The 19,444-nt window shown below is 41.2% G+C and overlaps 2 protein-coding genes across 4 annotated transcripts; one reads left to right on the top strand and one right to left on the bottom strand.

Annotated features, from left to right (window-relative positions):
- Nucleotides 1–2,066: 2,066 nt before the first annotated feature.
- sec23ip (SEC23 interacting protein) lies at nucleotides 2,067–10,849 on the top strand. Of its 2 annotated transcripts, none has more exons than XM_083923243.1 (18): nucleotides 2,067–2,201; nucleotides 3,047–3,552; nucleotides 3,688–3,895; nucleotides 3,974–4,167; nucleotides 4,329–4,418; nucleotides 4,513–4,633; nucleotides 4,786–4,875; nucleotides 4,972–5,113; nucleotides 6,261–6,469; nucleotides 6,565–6,647; nucleotides 6,857–7,027; nucleotides 7,254–7,349; nucleotides 7,424–7,588; nucleotides 7,679–7,834; nucleotides 8,681–8,783; nucleotides 9,102–9,284; nucleotides 9,368–9,530; nucleotides 10,710–10,849. In XM_083923243.1, exons 1-18 carry the CDS (start codon nucleotides 2,069–2,071, stop codon nucleotides 10,789–10,791), a joined length of 2,895 nt encoding a protein of 964 aa, XP_083779369.1. In that variant the 5' UTR covers nucleotides 2,067–2,068; the 3' UTR covers nucleotides 10,792–10,849. The 2 variants fall into 2 exon arrangements, with proteins under 2 accessions (XP_083779369.1, XP_083779370.1); XM_083923244.1 differs by lacking the exon at nucleotides 2,067–2,201 and adding an exon at nucleotides 2,658–2,742.
- Nucleotides 10,850–12,595: 1,746 nt separating this feature from the next.
- Nucleotides 12,596–18,449, bottom strand: csgalnact2 (chondroitin sulfate N-acetylgalactosaminyltransferase 2). 2 transcript variants are annotated; one of them, XM_083923248.1, is made up of 8 exons: nucleotides 18,363–18,449; nucleotides 14,956–15,789; nucleotides 14,649–14,865; nucleotides 14,384–14,485; nucleotides 14,107–14,285; nucleotides 13,927–14,021; nucleotides 12,986–13,067; nucleotides 12,596–12,890 (listed from the first exon to the last, which is right to left on the bottom strand). In XM_083923248.1, the coding sequence occupies exons 2-8, from the start codon at nucleotides 15,605–15,607 to the stop codon at nucleotides 12,598–12,600; spliced, it is 1,620 nt and encodes a 539-aa protein (XP_083779374.1). In that variant the 5' UTR covers nucleotides 15,608–15,789; nucleotides 18,363–18,449; the 3' UTR covers nucleotides 12,596–12,597. The 2 variants fall into 2 exon arrangements, with proteins under 2 accessions (XP_083779374.1, XP_083779373.1); XM_083923247.1 differs by lacking the exon at nucleotides 18,363–18,449 and adding an exon at nucleotides 15,970–16,141.
- Nucleotides 18,450–19,444: the final 995 nt, after the last annotated feature.

The raw sequence follows: 19,444 nt of genomic DNA, 5'->3' as shown, positions 1-19,444 counted from the left end.
GGCAGAAGTGAGGGCGGGAAATTTGCGTCACCGGTCGGAGAGCGTAGTTCGTTTGTTTTGTGTTCAGGGACCGACCGGAGGCACGGATGTGGAGGACTAAACACGGCGTAAGAAATGAATACATAAATACAGGAATAAATAAATGCATACGAAAATACAATGAAAATCAATTCTCAAACAAATAGATACATGCACAAATACACGTATAAATAAATACAGGAATAAATAAATGCATACGTAAATACAATAAAAATAAATACTGCAATAAATAGATTCATGCATACATACATGTATAAATAAATGGAGGAATAAATAAATGCATATGTAAATTAATACAGAAATAAATGAATAAATAAAGGCGTGTATTAATGTATAAATACAGGAATAAATAAATGCATACGTAAATACAATAAAAAATAAATGCTGCAATAAATAGATTCATGCATACATACATGTATAAATAAATGGAGGAATAGATATACGCATATGTAAATTAATACAGAAATAAATTAATAAATAAATAAAGTATTTATTTATTGTATGCATTTATTTACTCATTTATATCTGCATTTATTGATTTATTCCTTTTTTCTACATGTATCCATGCATCTACTTATTAATTCAGCATTTATTTACTGACTTCTGTAGTCCTGTGTGTTTTTTTAAACTGTACGCCTACTAAAGTTTCATACCTTTCCCAGAGTGCACAGCGGCCACTCCAGTACCTGGCCATTTGGGCCGCAACTAACGAATATTCCCATTAGCGTTTTTTCTGAGAATTATTTAATTGATGAATCCTTTGGTCTATAAAGTGTCAGAACATGGTGGAAAATGTCTGTCCCAGTTTCTCAAATTCCAGGGTAATAAATGATTTGTTTTCAGGTCAAAACCCAAAGATTTTCACTTTAATATGATATAAAACAGAGGGAAAAAAAAGAGGTGAAAAAAGGCTTTTCTTAAATTATCAATTATTTTTCTATCAATAGACTAATCCATTAGTGACAGAGCTACTGTGGATTATACAAGTAGATGAAGAGAGAATAGGACACATGATAGGGCAAAACTTTTTTACAGTGTAGAAAAAGGAAAAGTCACAACTTCTACATCTATTAAAACATGTGAGCACAGTAAAACACTGAGTGGACAATGCTTCTGCTCTTGCATTTTGCTCCACATGCACTTCAACAGCAGCTCATACCGGAATGCGGCTCCCTCAGCTTCTGCGGCTGTGTCCATGTCGTCTATGTCGTCGTCTTCCTCGTAGCTGCGTTTCGTAGCTGGCTGAATCTCTGGACGGATTTTCCTCTTGAACTCTGTGTAACAATTAGTCAGGAGAAGAAACCTGTGAACCCATCCATCTGCTGCACATCTGGCAGCAAAGTGGAGGTTTGAGGCTCACTTGGTCCATCAGACCCTTGATGACTTACTGCTGTTTATCCAGCCACCTGCTCACTACTGCATCAGTGTCATTTACATCTGAACACCCACCCTCAATTACTTACTGACATCCATTCAAATGCAGAGAGATTTAAGCATCTCGTGTTCCCTGAAAATAGGAAATACAGAGGGTGGTGATGTTGATGGGTGTATAAAGCCTGTAGCTTCATGCACAAGAGGGATCCAGGCTGGAATTACTTCCAAAGGTGCTTCAACAGTGCATACACTTTTGCACATGTGATAGTTCAGTCTTTTATTTATTTATTTTAATTTCATTTTCTAAAAATCTGTTTTTGCTTCGTAATTATAATGTATTGTGTGTGGCAGAGTGCATCATTAATATATATCTATTTCTAGGCTGGGTGTTTTGAAAATGTGAGTAAGTTACTCTAACTGGCCTGTAGGCGGCAGTGGTGAGTGAGAGTGTTGGTTTTATCTACAACCAACGAACTGCGGTCAAATGACGCGCTGCGTGATTTTCACAGATCTACAAAAGACGTGTGGCGCCGCCTTCACTCTGTTGTTGTCCCGCTGATGTTTTGGAGATCAGTGAAAGCTGTTGGGGGAACTGAGCGTGTACTGCGTGCTGCCCTGCGCCAGTGGTAGTGGCTACGTGTAATTGTAGGGGAAAATGGCAGATAGAAAGAATAATAATGCTCCCAACACCGGTGCAAATTTACTGTTCAGCGCCGCTCCGGAGTTTAACTTCAACCTGCCCTTCATGCCAGTGAGTCGGGCCACTGGTCCGGCAGTGCTGTCAGGAGGTGAGATGAAACACCGACTGAGCAAATGTCTATAAACATTAGCTGTGTCGTTAGCAGGCTAAAGCTAGAAAGCTAATCCGGTTCCTGTGCTGCTGTCAGCTGTTATTTAGTGTAAAGGAAAGAGAAACAGAAAGAACCAGCCAGTCTGAGCTGATGTTTGTGTGTCACAGCAGTTAGCCTAACTGACGGGGACACACAGTGTTTGGACTGTCCCATATCTGCTGTTACATGAAGGGGGTGTGCAGCCATCATATTATGAAAACATGAAAGCATCTTCTGTCATCCCCCACTGCTGCCAAATGTGCTGTACTTTGCTGTAATCTGGCTAAAAACACTTCCACTGTGACAACATCCTCAATGTCAGGTGCTCATTATTATGAGTACTAATGTACTTGTACTTGGAAACATAAACGTCCTAAATGTGTCCTAGTTTGATTCCTGTTGCAGTGATTGTGAATGACATCAACTGACAGGAAGTTAACAAGGACCAAGGCTGTTGCCTAGCAATGGAATTCCATTAAAAAGGTCTTTAGCAGAAATGGTTAGTTGGTCATCGATGTTGATAATCATTGATATTTACATTTCATATGACAACTTGCTTTAATGTTAACGTAAATTAAATATCTTTTGGTTTGGGCTGTAAAAGTTTGATGGTCATTTTCTGTCTTTTCTGACCTCATAGAGTATACCTTTTGAAAAGTACCATAAGCTGCAACCCTTCTGCTATATACAGTATATATATATATATATACACATGCCCACTTCCCCTGTGTGTGAATGTGTCAGGTGATTTAGATGTCCCCTGCAGAGTCACTAATCTTCAAATCACTGTTTTGATGTATTAGATGATTCCACTGATGTTGGAGAAGAAGACAGCTTTCTTGGTCAGACCTCTGGGAACGGGCCAGCCCCCTCTACATTCAACTACTTCTCCAGCCCTGTAACCAGCAGTGACCCGTTCGCAGCCATCGGCCAGTCACCATGCCCACCGCCGACCCTGTCAGCGGCCCCAACATCAATGGGCCCGGTTTCTGTTACCAGCTGTGTCAGCATGACTCCGCAGCCCCCTCCGGGCTCACACATGAACCCTGTTCCTCAAGCGTTTGGCGGTGCAGTCTACCAGAGCCCTATGGGCCGTCACACTCCTCCCCCCGCTGCGATGACCCCACCACCTCCGCAGATGCAGCCGCAGAGTCATAACCCGTACCGACACACCCCTATCAGCAGTCGGGCCAGTCCATATATTCCAGCTCCAGAGGTCCTGCCACCGCCACACATGCCTCAGCACAATCCTCACTCTTTCAGCTCTCCGCAACAGACATTCCCTCTATCAGGACCTGCATTCACAAAGGTAGATACTGTATGAGCTCATCAGTGACTGTCAGATGTGTTCAAATGAAATACCTGTGAAGAGCGCCGGCTGCATGCCTTAAATGCTATCACCATTAGTGAAGAGGAATTTATAATGTTTTTCTTCTGTCTTCAGCCTCCTCCAACACAGATTCAAGCGCCTCCACCTACATCCATTACGGCTGGAGCGATCGTTCCCGCTGGTCCCATGATGCCGTACAACTATAATGTCTATGAGCCTGTCCAGCCTCACTGGTTCTACTGCAAGCAAGTGGAATCAAAGAGCGTCTGGCTTCCTTTCAGTATCATTGACTCCCTTCAGCTGGAGGAGACGTATAACTCAGGTGTGTGCATCTAACCCTGGAAGTGCTGGTTCTCTCACAGCGTGCTCTGATGCGTTTATGGGCTTCTTGTTCTTCCAGTTCAACCAGACCCAGAAAATGTGATCATACGTACGGACGGGGGACGTTACGACGTGCAACTCTATGACCGCATGCGGACTGCAGTGTACTGGGAAGAGGAACCTACAGAGGTCCGACGCTGCTCTTGGTTCTACAAAGGGGATACGGATAGTCGCTTTATTCCTTACTCTGAGGAGTTTAGTGACAAGCTGGAGGTTTGTCTTACTACTAAATTTGACCAGAAACAGGTGTTGTGTTGATAGAATGTGACTCTTTTCACATCTATTTTTCATTCATATTTAGCTTCATCCACTCTGTGTATTTTCTTGTATTGTAAGTCACTGTGTATGCTTATACAGCACGTCTTTAATTTCAGACAGAATATAAAAAAGCCGTGTCTACCAACCAGTGGCACCGTAGACTGGAGTTCCCATCAGGAGAGACCATTGTCATGCACAACCCAAAGGTAAACACTTGTCTGATCAGTGTTCAGTGGTGGTCTTGTGATGATTAATCCTGTTAGTTTGCTTTAATGAGTTCAGTTTGCCGTGTGTTCGTAGGTGATTGTGCAGTTTCAGGCCACCGCCATGCCAGATGAGTGGGGCACAACTCAGGACGGGCAGACCAGGCCCAGAGTGGTGAAGAGAGGGATTGATGATGACCATGATGAAGTGCCAGATGGTAGTCAAGTTAATTTCACCTAAGTATAGGCACTGAGGGCGAAGAAACTCAGTCTTGAAGAGCATGTTTAGATGTAAATGGGATAATTATAAACTGTGTGGATCAGTGAGTAAAGTCAAATTCAACGTTTCCATCCTGTGCATCTTCTCCAGGTGAGCTCCCAAAGGTGGATCATCTTGTGTTCATGGTTCATGGAATCGGCCCTGTGTGTGACCTGAGGTTCAGGAGCATGGTCGAGTGCGGTGAGCACCAAACAGTCTTTCCGTTTGCCAGTACTGATGTACCCGCCGTGTTGACGGTAATCGTGAAATAAACTACACAAATCCTTTTGCTTTCAGTGGACGACTTCCGCAGTGTGTCACTGAAGCTGCTGCACAGTCACTTTAAGAAACCGCTGGATGAGCACGCCATCAGCAGGGTGGAGTTCCTCCCTGTCCAGTGGCACACGGCTCTACATGGAGATGCCACAGGGGTAGACAGGTGAGCAGAGGCAGGTTTACACTAACTGTGAACAATGTTGATGATGATCAATCCGGACGCTAAAGGTAGTCTCATGGCACAAACATTTGTATCGTTAAGGCTGAATCTGTGTCTCTCTTGGCATCTCTGCACCGTCATTGCAGCCGGGTAATGACCGAAGTCATGACTGTTTATACGTGCTGTGTGCACTTCTCTGTGGATTGAGAGTTTCTTTTCTTTCACAGTATTTATATAGGACCACAACCTGCTTTATAATCAAAATGACTTGAAAATCTCCCCTTTTTACAATATAAGTCCTTTAAACACATGCATTTTTAAATACAGGCCACAGTATGGTGCTGCAAGGATGAAGGTAGGGGAGGTAACATCTCGCCCTGGATCCCTGGACAAAAAGCCACTGGGTTTTTTCCATTGGATTATTGCAAAAAAAAATAAGCTCTGTGGCAGACAAATGTTTCTATTTCTTACATGATAATCTTCACAGATAAATGCCAGTTTTATCATTTTTGAAGCATATATGCTATCGCCAGATGAGAAATCTAACTACACACTACCCACTAGCTTCTTAGTGACTTTGAGTACGCCGTGATGCCGTTTGTAGTCTAATTTAGCCACTTCTTAGAAGCTGCCTTTTCTAAGACAAGCACAAGCTTCAAAAGAACAACATGTTATAATCTCTTTAGCTTGACTTTGAGATGAATGAACCGCAAGTGCAAAATGCTTTTACTTTACCGTGTTTCATGGTTCATACATGGCACTGTAAACACTGCTAAACCAATCATTTAAGCATGAAATAGGACTGGTGCTAATTTGGTGCTCTTATGACTCTGCAGCAGAACAGTGTGCGTGGTTGGACTGAAACCTACAGTGTGCATGTTCACGGTAATGAAGGAAAATGTCACCCAGTGCAACAGCGTGACTCATTGACGTGTTTTGATTTTGTCCAACAATGGAGCTCTACTGCACAAAAGAAGAAGATACAGCAAATCCGGCTTTGCCCACACAGAGAACACTTGTTGGTTTTGGTCTTTTCATGGGATTTGTTAACAATAACAGAAACATTAAACATTTCCACATCCGTCCTTTAATAGACTTTTTATTTTAGCTTTTAACAATTGTAACTTTATTTCTTATTTCTATTTTGTAGGAGGATCAAGAAGATTACGTTGCCCAGCACTGGACGTTTACGACACTTTACAAATGAGACTTTGTTAGATGTGCTTTTCTACAACAGTCCCACTTACTGCCAGACCATCATGGACACAGTTGCCCAAGAGATTAACAGACTTTATGCCCTGTTCATGAAGAGGAACCCAGACTACAGAGGAGGAACGTCAGTGGCCGGACACAGCTTAGGTAATAAAACAGCTGATTATCAAGTTTTACACGACTGCCTCTGGGTTTTCTCTGTTTTTCACTGACATTGTATTGTTTCTCCTTTTTACGTGTAGGTTCCTTGATTCTCTTTGACCTGTTGTCAAATCAGAAGAATGGCTCTCCTTCACAGCCCTCTGCTAATGGAGACACCAAACAGGTCATACACCAGTTAGTTGAACAAATATAGTAACATGTCATCCTGCTATTCAAATGGAAAACATCAGATTTTGTAATTAAAACACTGTGTATCTATTTCCCTGCGGAATCACCATCTCATGCTTTCAGTTCTTTGACACTGATGTGCATAAGGGATCATTTCAACATAATGTCGCAATACATAATTGTAATTTCTGCCTCTCATATCAGGTGGCAGCCCCCGTTATACAGGGAAATAATGCCGTCACCCCTCCTGCCGTGGAAGAGGAGTCTAAAGAAGAAGGGGAGGAGTTTGAAGATCTCTCTGCCATGCTGGAACATCTGGGCTTGTCTGAGTACAAGAGTACCTTTGATGAGGAGAAGATTGACGTAGAATCCTTTGTAAGAACAAACACCTCCTTTGCTTGCTATAAAGTCGGGTCTTGATTTACATTGGTGTGTCCAGGGGGGGTTGTAGTTCACACAAAGGCCGTTAGTGTGAGAAATCGACATGGTTAAGGTCGTGGTGAGACATTTTAAATGTTGAGCTTGGTCTTTTGATGTTCACATATCATTTTTATAAGATGGTGGTGGCTGTTTCACTCTGTCCTTCTCTCACACCTTTCAGCTTATGTGCACAATTGAAGACCTGAAAGAGATGGGAATCCCACTGGGTCCCAGGAAAAAGATCAGCAAGTTCGTCAAAGAAAGAGTGAATAAGCAGGTGCGTTAACTCTCAGGAGCAGCTGTGAGGATGCAAACTGATGGTGATGAGTAACACACTCTTTGTGTCTGCAGGCTGCACGCCAGGCAGCCCGGGAGAAGAAAGCAGAGGTCAGCCAGGTTGCGGCGCCCCCACCAGCAGCTGAAGCTCATTCTGATCTCTCTGTGAGGAAGCTTCCAGTGGGCAACACCGTCTCCATCCATGTCGACTATGATTACTTTGAAGTTGGCACTGGACAGGTAAAATGTGACTTCAGACACAATGAGGGACAAATGAAGCGGATTCTGAATTTGATTTGACATTTATTAATAACTTTCATTATCCTGCAGGTGTCAGTGGTCTACCACGCTCTGGACTTCGAGCCAATGAATTTCTTCGCCTTGGGTTCTCCAATCGGCATGTTCCTGACCGTCCGAGGTCTGGAAAAGATTGAAGAGACGTACCAGCTGCCGACGTGCAAGGGATTCTTCAATATTTACCATCCGGTATGCAGCTTTTCCAACATGCACATCCTGAAGGAATCACTGCTAATTAAGCTACAGATGCCTACTCAAGTTTTAACATGCTTTTTATTGTTTTTGATTGCAAGTCTGTACATATTAATGTAGTGTGGAAAGACATCAGCTGTAATTCTCAAAATTAGTGTTTCACATACGAGTGTTACACATCTAAAGGTCCCATGTTGTCAAAACTGAGATTTCTATGTCTTTTTTTTATTATAAAGCAGTTCGAGGTGCTATATAAATACTGTGAAAGTATCCAAATGCTCACAACTATACTATATATACGTAAAAAAAGATGTTACAGTTAAGTCATTCCACGGCTGCAATGATGGATGGAGAGCAGATGCAGAAGAAACACTGACCAATCAGAGCAGACCGGCTTTTTCGGGAGGGGGGCTGAAAGAGACAGGCGACTAGTGGAACAGTGGTTAGAGCAGTCACCTCATGTAAAGAGGCTGAAGGTCCCCGAGGTTGGACTCTGACCTGCAGCCCTTTGCTGCATGCCCCCCCCCCTCTCAGCCTATTTCACATCTGTCCTCTGTAATAGAATGGCTTGAAAAGCTGCCATAAAAAAGAAGAAGAAAGAGACAGGTGCTAAACAGAGCATTTCAGACAAAAATAAGTATCAACCTGAAAATGAGCAGAATTCGGGACCTTTAATATCGTAACTGAAACATTATTTCTCTTTAACTCTACTTCCCACACATTAGGTACTTCGTATGAAATTCTAAACTAAAAGGCTGAAAAGCAGAATCAAACTGTGATGAATGCTTAGTCACTTTGTGTACTACCGTCAGACGGCTTCATCAGTGACTCATTTTCTTTCAGTTGGACCCAGTGGCATACAGGATTGAGCCCATGATAATACCAGACATGGACTTCAAGCCTGTTTTGATCCCACACCACAAAGGAAGGAAAAGGCTTCATCTCGGTACGCTGTTCACTCATTATTTTCTGCATGCATCACCCCAGATGACTCAACCACTGTTGTTCTTTTACTGTTGCTACAACCAAATTAAAGCACGTCATCCTATATCCTGACAAAGTCACATGTCTTCATAAGAGCCTCAACACAGTTGTTTAGTGTTACTGCATGTTGATGCCTAGTATTTGGTCAAGTAACATAAATAGGTTTGTCTTGTTATCTCTGCGTAGATGTATGTTGGAAGGTCAGAAATGGGTCTAATTAAAAAGCGTCTGAAAAGTGTTGCTGTGCAGAAAGGGCAGTCATGATGGCTTTGTGTTTCAGAGCTGAAGGAGAGTCTCACCAGGATGGGCTCTGACCTGAAGCACGGTTTCATCAGCTCCCTGAGGAGCGCCTGGCAGACGCTCAATGACTTCGCTCGCGCTCACACCTCGTCAGCCCAGCTTCAGGCTGAGCTGGCCATGGTAGCCAATCAGATCGAAGAACAGGAGAAGCAAGTGCAGGAGGGTGAGTTTCTCTGATTTGTGACTCCTCACTCAAGTTATTTCTACATTGTGAGCTATTTCTAACGTCATTTTGGTTTCTCACAGAGCATAAGATCCCAGAGATCGGCGAGCTGCCAAAAGAAGAGGAGCCTCAGGTGAAGGTCGGGATGCTGAATGGAGGGAATCGCATCGACTACGTCCTTCAGGAGAAGCCCATCGAGAGCTTCAATGAGTACCTGTTTGCCCTCCAGAGTCACCTCTGCTACTGGTACAGTAGCACCTTGATTTTATTCAGGCTTTTTACCGCTGCACAGACACACGTTAACTATAATGTTTCGAATGCAACCGGAAAATGAATTGGATAAATTGTTATTCAAACAAAAATACCAAAAATGTTATGCTTCCAACCTTTCAACTGTAAAAATGAGCTGGTCTGACTTCATAGTAAACTTATTATCTTTGGGTTTTGAACTGTTGGTCCAATTAACCAATGGGCACTCACACATTTTCTGATATTTTACAGATCAAGTGATTCATTGATGATAAAAATAAGTTTATCGCAGGCATATCTGCAACATTAAGAAAATTAACTACTTCCAGGCTACGACTATACAGCTTAAGACATTTTTTTCATTACCAGTATGACAGAGTCACATTCACATTTCTGAGACAGTATACTACAGTCAATAGTTCACTCTTCATTTTCTGTGTCTTCAAATGTTCTCAACACTGAGTGGGGTGTTTTTTCAAATGTATATTTTGACTTGTCACAGTAGTCAAATGAATGAAGCTGAATTCTATTTGGCTGCTTTAGTTTAACGGTTCTTTTTGTGAATGCTGGCTCACTGTCACACTCATGACTCAATGAGACACTTGAGCGGAACAGAGCCATTGTTAATGTGATAAGTAACACCTGGGCTATTCCTTCTGTCAGTAATATGTCGCCTTTCAAATGGCATACTTTTTATTTTTACTTGTTGTACGTCCTGCCTGCCCTTACAAAGTATCTACTATTGCATGCAGTCTGCACACACATTAGGGCATACTCCCTCGCCATTACAATGCACCTTCAACTTTGAGCCTCTTGCTCATATATGCTTAGCAGAGGATTATGGATAAAAATAGCCAGAGAAGCACGCAGACTTGCATATGGCAAAATGCGACGGGATGCAGTAGGACATGCTGTTTTTTTTTGTAAGCAAACTGCATTTGAGACGTACTGAATCTTTTTATACTAATATTATGGTAGTATGGGTAATGGGACGCATTCCACGTCTGCTATGAAAAAGGACTACAGTATAGAAGGACACTGTAACCAAAGCAGCTTTATCAAATTTAAATTGATTATTTCCACTTGTGCTTTTCCTTACTGTGACATGTCTTTTAACAATGACTTATTAGCAGATGAAGGTCAGTGATGTATATTAACACTTGTGTTGTTCTGTAGGCAATCTGAAGACACAGCTCTGCTTATTCTCAAAGAGATCTACAAGACCGTGGGGATCCATCCAGAACAGATGACACATTAATTCAATGAAGTACTGCGGATGAAAGGGAGCCTGTCTGAAACTTTCCCATTTGGTTTATTTCATGTCGGTTTTCCTGAAGTTTGATTTTTCTAATTTTTTCCTCTTTTATTTTCTATTCATGTGTTTATTGTATACAGATGAATAATACAATTGTATTATGCCATTTGTCTTAAATTAAGAAACATACAAATGAGCTTGTAGGTTCAAAGACATGTTTGATATTACATTTTTATAGTATAAATTATAGGGCAGGTCAAGTTTACTGATAATATAAGCATCATCAAATCAAATACTAACAGCAGAAATGACTATGACTTAGCAGCAGTAAATGCATCCTTCTGTACGTTTTATTTAATGGCCCAAATTTCAAAATAAATCATTTCATTGCATGGGTTCTGAATTTTTGTGTACTGGAAGATGTATCCTGCAGGGCGAGGAGACTGTGGGACTATCTACAAAAAGCTGTAATATTAGCAAAAACATTGATTAAAAAGAATTACAGGTCAGGATGAGTTGCAAGAATAAGGGCTTCATTGTGAGAAAAATAAAGCACTTCTTGCCTCCTCTTCGTAGGGTTTTGACTCATTAACATTACGTCTCTAACCTCTGTGACCTGCTGAACTGTAACATTCTCTCTCATTATGAGATGGAATAAAATTTCAAAAACTTTTCATGTCACTTTAAGCATGTAGGCACGTACGACAACAGTATTCAACTCTCAAATACGAAACAGAAATATTAGAAAAATATTTACAAGAGTGGCTGTAACATTCAAACTCAGTCCAGTTATAGGAATCATAATGTTTGTCATTCTCACTGGTCATAAATGACAAGTCCTATTGTTATTTAGACAATTTGCCACATAGACCTGATATCATAACGCTGCATGCTATAAGCACATTAACTATTTAATCAACATGCTTCTCTGTTACACTGATCACTTGGAAGCTGCCATCAGCAAAGGAAGATAGTGACTGATCTGTCACATAAAACACAAAAAAAAATCCCTTTTTTTAACCCTCACTGCCACTCTGGAACAACCTATAAATATAATACTAACAAAACAGAATGGCTCCATACACAACTGTCAACATACTGTAAAAGCAAAGCTTGAAAAAATTCTTTGATCCTCAACTTGCGGAGAGTCAGGAATAAGTTGAAATGTATTCGTTTTCAAAGGGGTAAACTTGTAATTTTTCATCAAAGTGCCACTTGTTCATTTTCCTTTTGTTAAAAGTAAATAAATAGTTCTTTAACTGGACTTATCCTTTCGTAACAGCTTTCCTTCTGTCAAAAAGCCCCTCTAATAGCCGGTTGTATTTCAGGTTGTTTTAAGATACAGAATTGACCTGAAACAGCTGAATCTACTGGCTGAGGTCGCATTCAGCAGTGAAAGGTACTTAGGCAGAAGAGAAGGTGAGGATGGTGGAGGAACAGGTTGCAAGTCAGGTGCTGCGTTTGAAGCAGGTGGGATGGCTTCATAAGAAGTTATGCTTCCAAGATAATAGCAGCATGCTTACTGAATTGATGTCAATATGTTAAATACAATTCAAGAGATATATTACTTGTTAGCGCTCCTTCAGCAGGTTAACTGTTACCAATTTGATTGTTAATCTGTGTTTCAAGCTGCTGTTGTACCATGTTGTGAAGTTTCACATTGATCAATTGTTTTTTGTACATTCATTTGTCTACAGGTGTGCGGTGAAATGCAGAAGGATCCATGTAAACATGTCTTTGCTGTAGTGTGATAAGGTCAGCACCTCACAGTCTTAACATTGGAATGGTGATGGGTATGTAGAGGTTTGCTCAGTCCTCCGTTTTGCTCTGAGTCTTGAAGGCCTGCTTGCGTAAGTGAGCCTCGATCTCGTCGCGGAAAACAAGCATGCCCAGGTGAGAGTGGGAGGCCTCGTTCATGGCTTTGGACTGGATGCACATGCGGTACTGCTCCGGCGTCAGCTCGTCTGCACACTGCTTCTCGTGCCACAGGTGGAAAAGGCCGGACACCGGCGTTCGAATCACTATCAGCTCGCTCCGGAGATATTTCCTGTACAAGTGGACGTCTTCCACGCCCCAGCCTTTGACTTCAAGATCAAACCCACCTGTTAGAATTATATCCATTTGCAAGTTGTTAGTCAACATAATCAGTTGTCCAGAGCAGATTAAATATTAACCACATGAAGTGATCAGTGCTTACCAATATTTAGGAAATCTGAACGATACTGACACGTCATTCCAAAGCCAAAATCTCTCCAGAATCCAGCATCTTTTTTGTGAATCTAGAGAGATGTTTAATCATAATAAACAAGGGAACACCACATATTTGCAGAGATGTTAAAGTGCTAGAATATTGTACTCAAGTAAAATTAAAAAGTAGATTGGTTAAAACGTACTGTGAGTAAACATTACTGCTACTACTGCCAAATTAAAGAATATTTTAAGCTACAAAATAAATTATTAATGTCAACTTATACACAAGTGGAACAACATCAGTAACATGACCCCTAATGTCAAAATTAACAGTAAATCCCAATTCTATAGACTGTATTTTGCAGCATGGCCATAACAGATTATTATTATTATAGATTATTATAGTTATTAAAATACAAACACCTTCTTCAGTGTAGCTGCACCAGAATAAACCAGACAAGAGACAAACTCAATTAAACAAAAATGACAACAATAAATAAAAAGAGCTATGGACACCGTGACTACATACACAAATAGCCTGAAACTTCTTTTAGAATCAACGGTAGGATTTGACCAAAGGAGACGAAATGACGTGTTTTTACTATACTGAAGAACAATAATGGTGATTATAACCAACCACTATATAACCACTAAAGTTAAGTGTTGCCAGTGAACTCGGCCAGTGTATGCAAACACTTATAACGTATCATTTCCAGAGTGTCAGCTGACTGCAGCCTGGCACCTCTCTGGAGCTCAGCCCTCCTGCAGCTGGAGACTCAGCAGCTTCTTCTCTGCTGCAGCGGATATCTCTCTCCTTTGTTTCGTTCCATTGTCACAGGACATTTTGATATTTTTGATACAGATGCAACGTGAAATGTAGTGAAGTACAATACTTGTTTGAAAAGTACAATCGTAAGGTTTTAAAAACACTCCACAAAAAGTCCATACCAGTTGGAGTTCCGTAGGTGGAGCCAGCTCCAAATTTCCATAGACTATTGCAGGATTGTACAGACTGAACACCACTGGATAGAAGACTTTCTTATCTACAAAACAAACAGTTAAGTGTAAACAAAAACTCTAAAAGTCCATTAAAACAATTAATCTGAGCAATAATATGTGAAAACCTACTTGGAGCAGTGTGAAGACGACAGGTGTTGAGGAACTCAAGTGTAAAATGGATGTCAACGTCACAAAAAAACATTAAGACGTCGCCTCTCTTCCAAGCGTGTGCTCCGATATCCAAACCCCGACCTCGTGAAAACTCTTCGTCCACCGGGATCAGGGTGTAATTGGAGAAGCTCTCCTCCCTGGAAACAACAAATGTGGAAGATTCCAACTCCCATGTCAAAATCTTACAAAACTAGCGCAAGCATTTCAAAAGCTCTTCCTCAGTGAAGAGACAAACCTTGACAGTTTTTCCAAAGATGACGTCACCTCCTGGAGGCCTTCGGGCCCAAAATAGACCACCGTGAGATGTACTCGTCTGTCCTGCTGTATGCACACCTCCCTAAAGACATAGATCAGCAATTTTCCAAATTGTTTATTAGAACACATTTGTATCTTTTGTACCTTATTGCTCAACCATGATGAAAACCATGGCATTGTTTCTTCCATGAAAGCATATTTGAAGTGAACATGCCGAGGCATGTCGGTTTCTGGTTAATTCTTACCTGAAGTTGTGTAAGAACTGTGAGAAAGTTTCTACTCTGCCCGCCAGTGGCACAATGATGTTAATAATCAGTCCTGATGTTTCGACAGATGTGCTCCTGACTTTCATTAAGGGACCAAACGGTCTGAAGAGCGTGACATGACGGAAGCTGCTGGAATCCTCTTTGGCAAAGAAGAGCTCGTAAAGTGTCCCTTTGTCTCGCTCTGTCCTGTACAGTCCTGTGAAATATGAAAACAGTTCTATACTGAGAAAACAGCGCACTTACAGTGATCATGCATTAATCCGTGGTCCGGCTATGTAGAGCTTACCTTCAGTAAAGTGACCCTCTATGTAGGTTTGTCTCTGCATTGGCATGTCTTCCTCCACACCGTCCTCATCATCAGGGTTGTTGATGATGTCCAGCGCAGCCTCCATGACCTCCACCAGCTCGTCCCTGCGGTCTTTGCGGACAGGTTTCTCCTCTGGGTGCCGCGTCAGCCCCATCTCCAGCTGGTACACCTTGGAAGAGGTGAAACTCTCAAAGGGTACCAGGGCATACTCACTGGGGAGGCGTGCCCCTGTGTTGACCTCAGCCTTGTCGATCTGAGAGTGCAGGTACTCCAGCAGATCTCCTGGCTCTTGGTCTTTAGTCTCACCCAGGCCCTGCACCCCGGGGAGCTCCTTCTTATCCTGCAGGAGTTTCAGCTTCTCACCCATTTCCTGCAACTCCTGCTTGAGCTGGGCAATCTGGCGCTTGAGACTGGCGGCACGATTAAGGTGGCGCTCCTCTTGTTCCTGCAGCAGGGCCTGGTAGTACTCTTTCCCGTAGGTCTCCCCTACGAGGCCAGGCAGGGCCAGGCTGACGTCTGCTGGAGGGGTGCACTCCAGCAGGTATGCGAACAGCAGCAGCACCAGAAGAAGGAAGAGGCCCAGGAAGAGCCAGCGGACTCTGCCCTGGAGCGTCAACCCCCGCCTGGGCATCACGCTCGCATACAACTATAGTTGGCAAGTCTGCACTCCCATTCCCATCTGATCACATTACTTATACTGTGCTTCTGCACATCATCTCAGAGGTTTGGAAGAACCATTATGGTATTTTACTGTGAAGATCTTGTTTCTTAGTCTTCATACATTTGTCCTTTGTAAATCCATGCAGTGATCACCTAGGTAAAAATCACAGAAATCCACTATAAGACAACAAATTCTACTATACATGGAGTCATTTGTTTAGACTCTCAGATCAATAGTTCGGGTTCAGATTATTAACACTGGGGACTGTTACCACATAATCAGACAACAACACTTAAATACTCAGTATGCAAGCATTCTTAGTAATAACCAACCTGCCAGTGACAATTTAATTTAGTCAATGAGTAAAACATTTCTCTGCAACAAAGTCTTCAACAGGCGTCCAACTTCTGCGAAGATCTGACATCCTAAAGATTTAATTGAAACCCGAAGACACAGGGACAGGAAAAGTTAGCTTCACCTGAGAGCTAACACACGGACACTAGCTCCCAGCTAAACAACAGCACTGAGGAGAACTGCTGCTCGAGAAGAAGCCACAGCAAGCTCCTCCACATTGACTTCCGGTTGAACTGCGTCCTTTCAAAATAATAGCACGACTTTCACCAGAACAGCTGTGCAATAAACTGTAGATACCAAGCGGCACCTTGTGGAAGGAAAGGATGCAACGGGGCCAGAATGTATAAAACAGTATAATAGAGAAATCTCATACAAGCCCAGCCAGTATTGACACTTCATCAGCCCACTTCCTTCTGGACATTTCTTAAATGGAAATAAGTACAGTCTGTGGTTTGTAGAGGGCCAATCCATGTATAAGTCTCTTTGTTTAATTTTGTATCACTCTGTATCTGACTTGCTTGTGCCATGTATGCCCCTACTGTGGGAAAGAATTTGCTCCTTAAGGTCAAACAATAAACTATCCATTTTATCCACCACATAGCACACACAATAGTTCCTTGAAGGTCACAGTCAACCCTACAGCTCCAGCCCTCTGCACACAATACAAAGTCATGCGTTTTTTTCCTATCCTCACTCACACTGTAAATCAGGCTCAAAGCGGCTGTAATAAACCAGCAGGGCTGAGTCCAAAGGGCCACAGCTGGAATCCACTGCTCTAATGTTTGTTTTTTTGATGGAAAAGCTGTTTTTTTGTTCAAACTGCACAGCACTGTTTTCCTAGTAGGTTCTATTTTGTGTTTCCTCTTGAAAATTGAATCCAGCAGTTTAATGTAAATTAATCCAACAAAAGATGTACGCTGAGAGCGGACTTTACCGGAGGCCATTCATAACACCTAAAGGAAGTGATATTGTGCAAGATGTTTGCCCTAAAGTAAAGCCACGCAAACACATACAGACACTACGATAACAGAGTGTAAAATGAGAGAAACAAAGTACATGGGATTTTGAGTTCATACTGAACTATTTGGGGGGATTTCTACTTTGTGATGGCAGCACCCTCACATGAAATGAACAATTCACAGGAAATTCTTGCTCGCAAGGGGTGTAATTTACAAGCTCCATGAGGTGCAATGAGTTTTACATTTTTTGATATACTTCAAATGTACAAGAGATAAAACAGTTTATTTTTGCATACTTTAGCACATAACATTAAAAAAAACTCACTTTACAAATGTTGCTTTCAATCTGATGAACTGAACTGTTTCATAATGAATTTTTGAGTTTTATAATGAACACATCTTTTGATATTGATATTGTTTTGGGGAGTAGTGCAGATATCAATGCAGTATTTGTGCAATTTTTGAAAGAATACATGAGTGGTTTTATTTTAAACTTTTTCATATATGAGGTGAGTCGATATATTGATCAATTTCAGCACTTTGTACTGTATGAAATATTTTTGTTACGACCACCCATTCCATGAAGGGGATGAAGTATCTGACCTTTGAATTTCAAACCACCAGTTTACACCCCTGCCTGCTGGTCATTATTTTCTGACTAAATAGTCAATGCTTTACAGACTCTGCCCTCAATGTACCTGTGCTTTAGCTTTGATTTCTTTCTAGCTGCTTAAAACCAGGATAAAGACAAATGCAACACAAGACTGGCTGAAACCTCCAGTGCAGCTTTCACATTTATATCACTGTCTTAGTATGAATACATCTCATGTCCTAATCATAGACTGTATAATGATGTATAATTCATTTATACAGTCTATGGTCCTAATTAACAGTCTCGTGGCAGTAAACTCATAAAGTCTACACGTTCATACATCAACAGGGACTCGTAAATTCTAGTGAAGTGACTAAATTGTTAAAATTATACTACTTAAACTCACCGTAAAGTTGTACTTTCCAAAATGAACAAGGCAAGAGCCATGAGTTCGTTTTTTTTGTTTCTCAGTCAAAACAGAAGTAACAGTAGAGTTTCAAGAGTTTTATGTTCACTTTTCAAATTGTCAATGGCCAAACCTTTAGCTGTACTGGCTAACACTGTGTTATTTAGTTGTGTTATAGCTACTCAATACACTGCTCTGTAAAAGGGATTTTTGCACATGTCAGCACTTTCGGTTCCTCTGGAAACTGTGACGCCACACATGTCGAGCACACTTACTTTGAAAAGTCGACACCGGATATTGACGCGGTCCTGTGGCTAGCTTAGCGATATTCGGAGCTTCACTTCGCTTTCATGGTTATTTTATCCGTTAGAGAGCCAGATAAGATGTTACAATGGCGTAAAACCAACTACTCACCTAATTCCGTCTTTGTCCATCCCTCCCTGTGCGTACATCTGTGGGTTTAGTGTAAAAGCAGCAGCAGCGGCAGCCTGTGTTGCAAAATGCCACGGAGCAAAGAGAAAAGAGTGGTGGGTCGTAGTCTACTTCCGGTCAACAACTGGCCAATGGGTGCTTTGCTAACGAGTGTCGTCATCAAACACGCTGAAGCTCCTTGTTCATAATAATAAAACGATATAATTATTATAGGATGCTGAAGAATTATATTTTTATACACTATGCTTTTTTTTATTTACGATAAACTAAAAGGCAGCATGTTTCTTTTGGATGTTAATTACAAGATTATCATTTAGAAGAAGCTTTATTATTATTATGTATTGTATATTATGAATTATTATTTTAGTCCTCTTTTGCATTTATCTGTCCTATTTGGTAAAAATAAACCTCTTATCTGTGTATAACAGTCTGTTATCACTATGGTACATAAAGTAAACTAGGAAATGCCATTTATCAGTTTCCTTCATTTATTCCTATTAAGGGCGGCAGGAGTCTGGAGCTTATCCCAGCATACATGGTGCGGAAATGACTGAGACACCACAAGCCTGTCACAGAGCTATTTTAAACAATAGTTTCTTTCTTATTTCTGTCTTTTTTGACAGATTCTGTTCTCCTTTTTCAGCCTCAAAGGAGTCTAACAGCTAATTCAGCACTGTCTTATTAAGAGACAGTTTCCAAATTTCCTTCTTCATCAAAATGGTCTGACGGGTGTAATATTTTATTGTCTATATTTTAATCCTACATCCTACAACCAATATATCGTCCCAGTAGAAAAAAGCACAAAGTTGCATTATTCCCTGATACTGAATATTTACACATGAAATGGCTTCTGTGGACAAATGCTTCCCAGGCCACAAATATTTAATGATAATTTAGGAGTAAGCCTTTCTTAAAACTAGAGTGTATGTTGAGCAAATCCAACCTGGAGGTGAACTGTTTACTGAGTTTACTATCTATTTTTAGAAACATGAGGTGAAAAGACACACTGCATATTTTTAACGTTTATTATTAATTAGAACTTAATCAAATAATAACAACATAAC

This window comes from Echiichthys vipera, assembly GCF_963691815.1.
Source record: "Echiichthys vipera genome assembly, chromosome: 11".
Classification (NCBI taxonomy): Eukaryota; Metazoa; Chordata; class Actinopteri; order Perciformes; family Trachinidae; genus Echiichthys; species Echiichthys vipera.
This window is presented reverse-complemented; position numbering and strand designations above follow the sequence as displayed.

Excerpts from the sequence above, each read along its gene's own strand:
- sec23ip (XM_083923243.1), top strand. The coding sequence starts at position 2,069 with ATGGCAGATAGAAAGAATAATAATGCTCCCAACACCGGTGCAAATTTA. Across the intron at positions 5,114-6,260 it reads GATGCCACAGGGGTAGACAG|GAGGATCAAGAAGATTACGT; the intron begins GTGAGCAGAGGC and ends TCTATTTTGTAG. Across the intron at positions 8,784-9,101 it reads AAGGAAAAGGCTTCATCTCG|AGCTGAAGGAGAGTCTCACC; the intron begins GTACGCTGTTCA and ends TTTGTGTTTCAG.
- csgalnact2 (XM_083923248.1), bottom strand. The coding sequence starts at position 15,607 with ATGCCCAGGCGGGGGTTGACGCTCCAGGGCAGAGTCCGCTGGCTCTTC. Across the intron at positions 13,068-13,926 it reads CACCTACGGAACTCCAACTG|ATTCACAAAAAAGATGCTGG; the intron begins GTATGGACTTTT and ends ACATCTCTCTAG. Across the intron at positions 12,891-12,985 it reads TTCAGATTTCCTAAATATTG|GTGGGTTTGATCTTGAAGTC; the intron begins GTAAGCACTGAT and ends TAATTCTAACAG.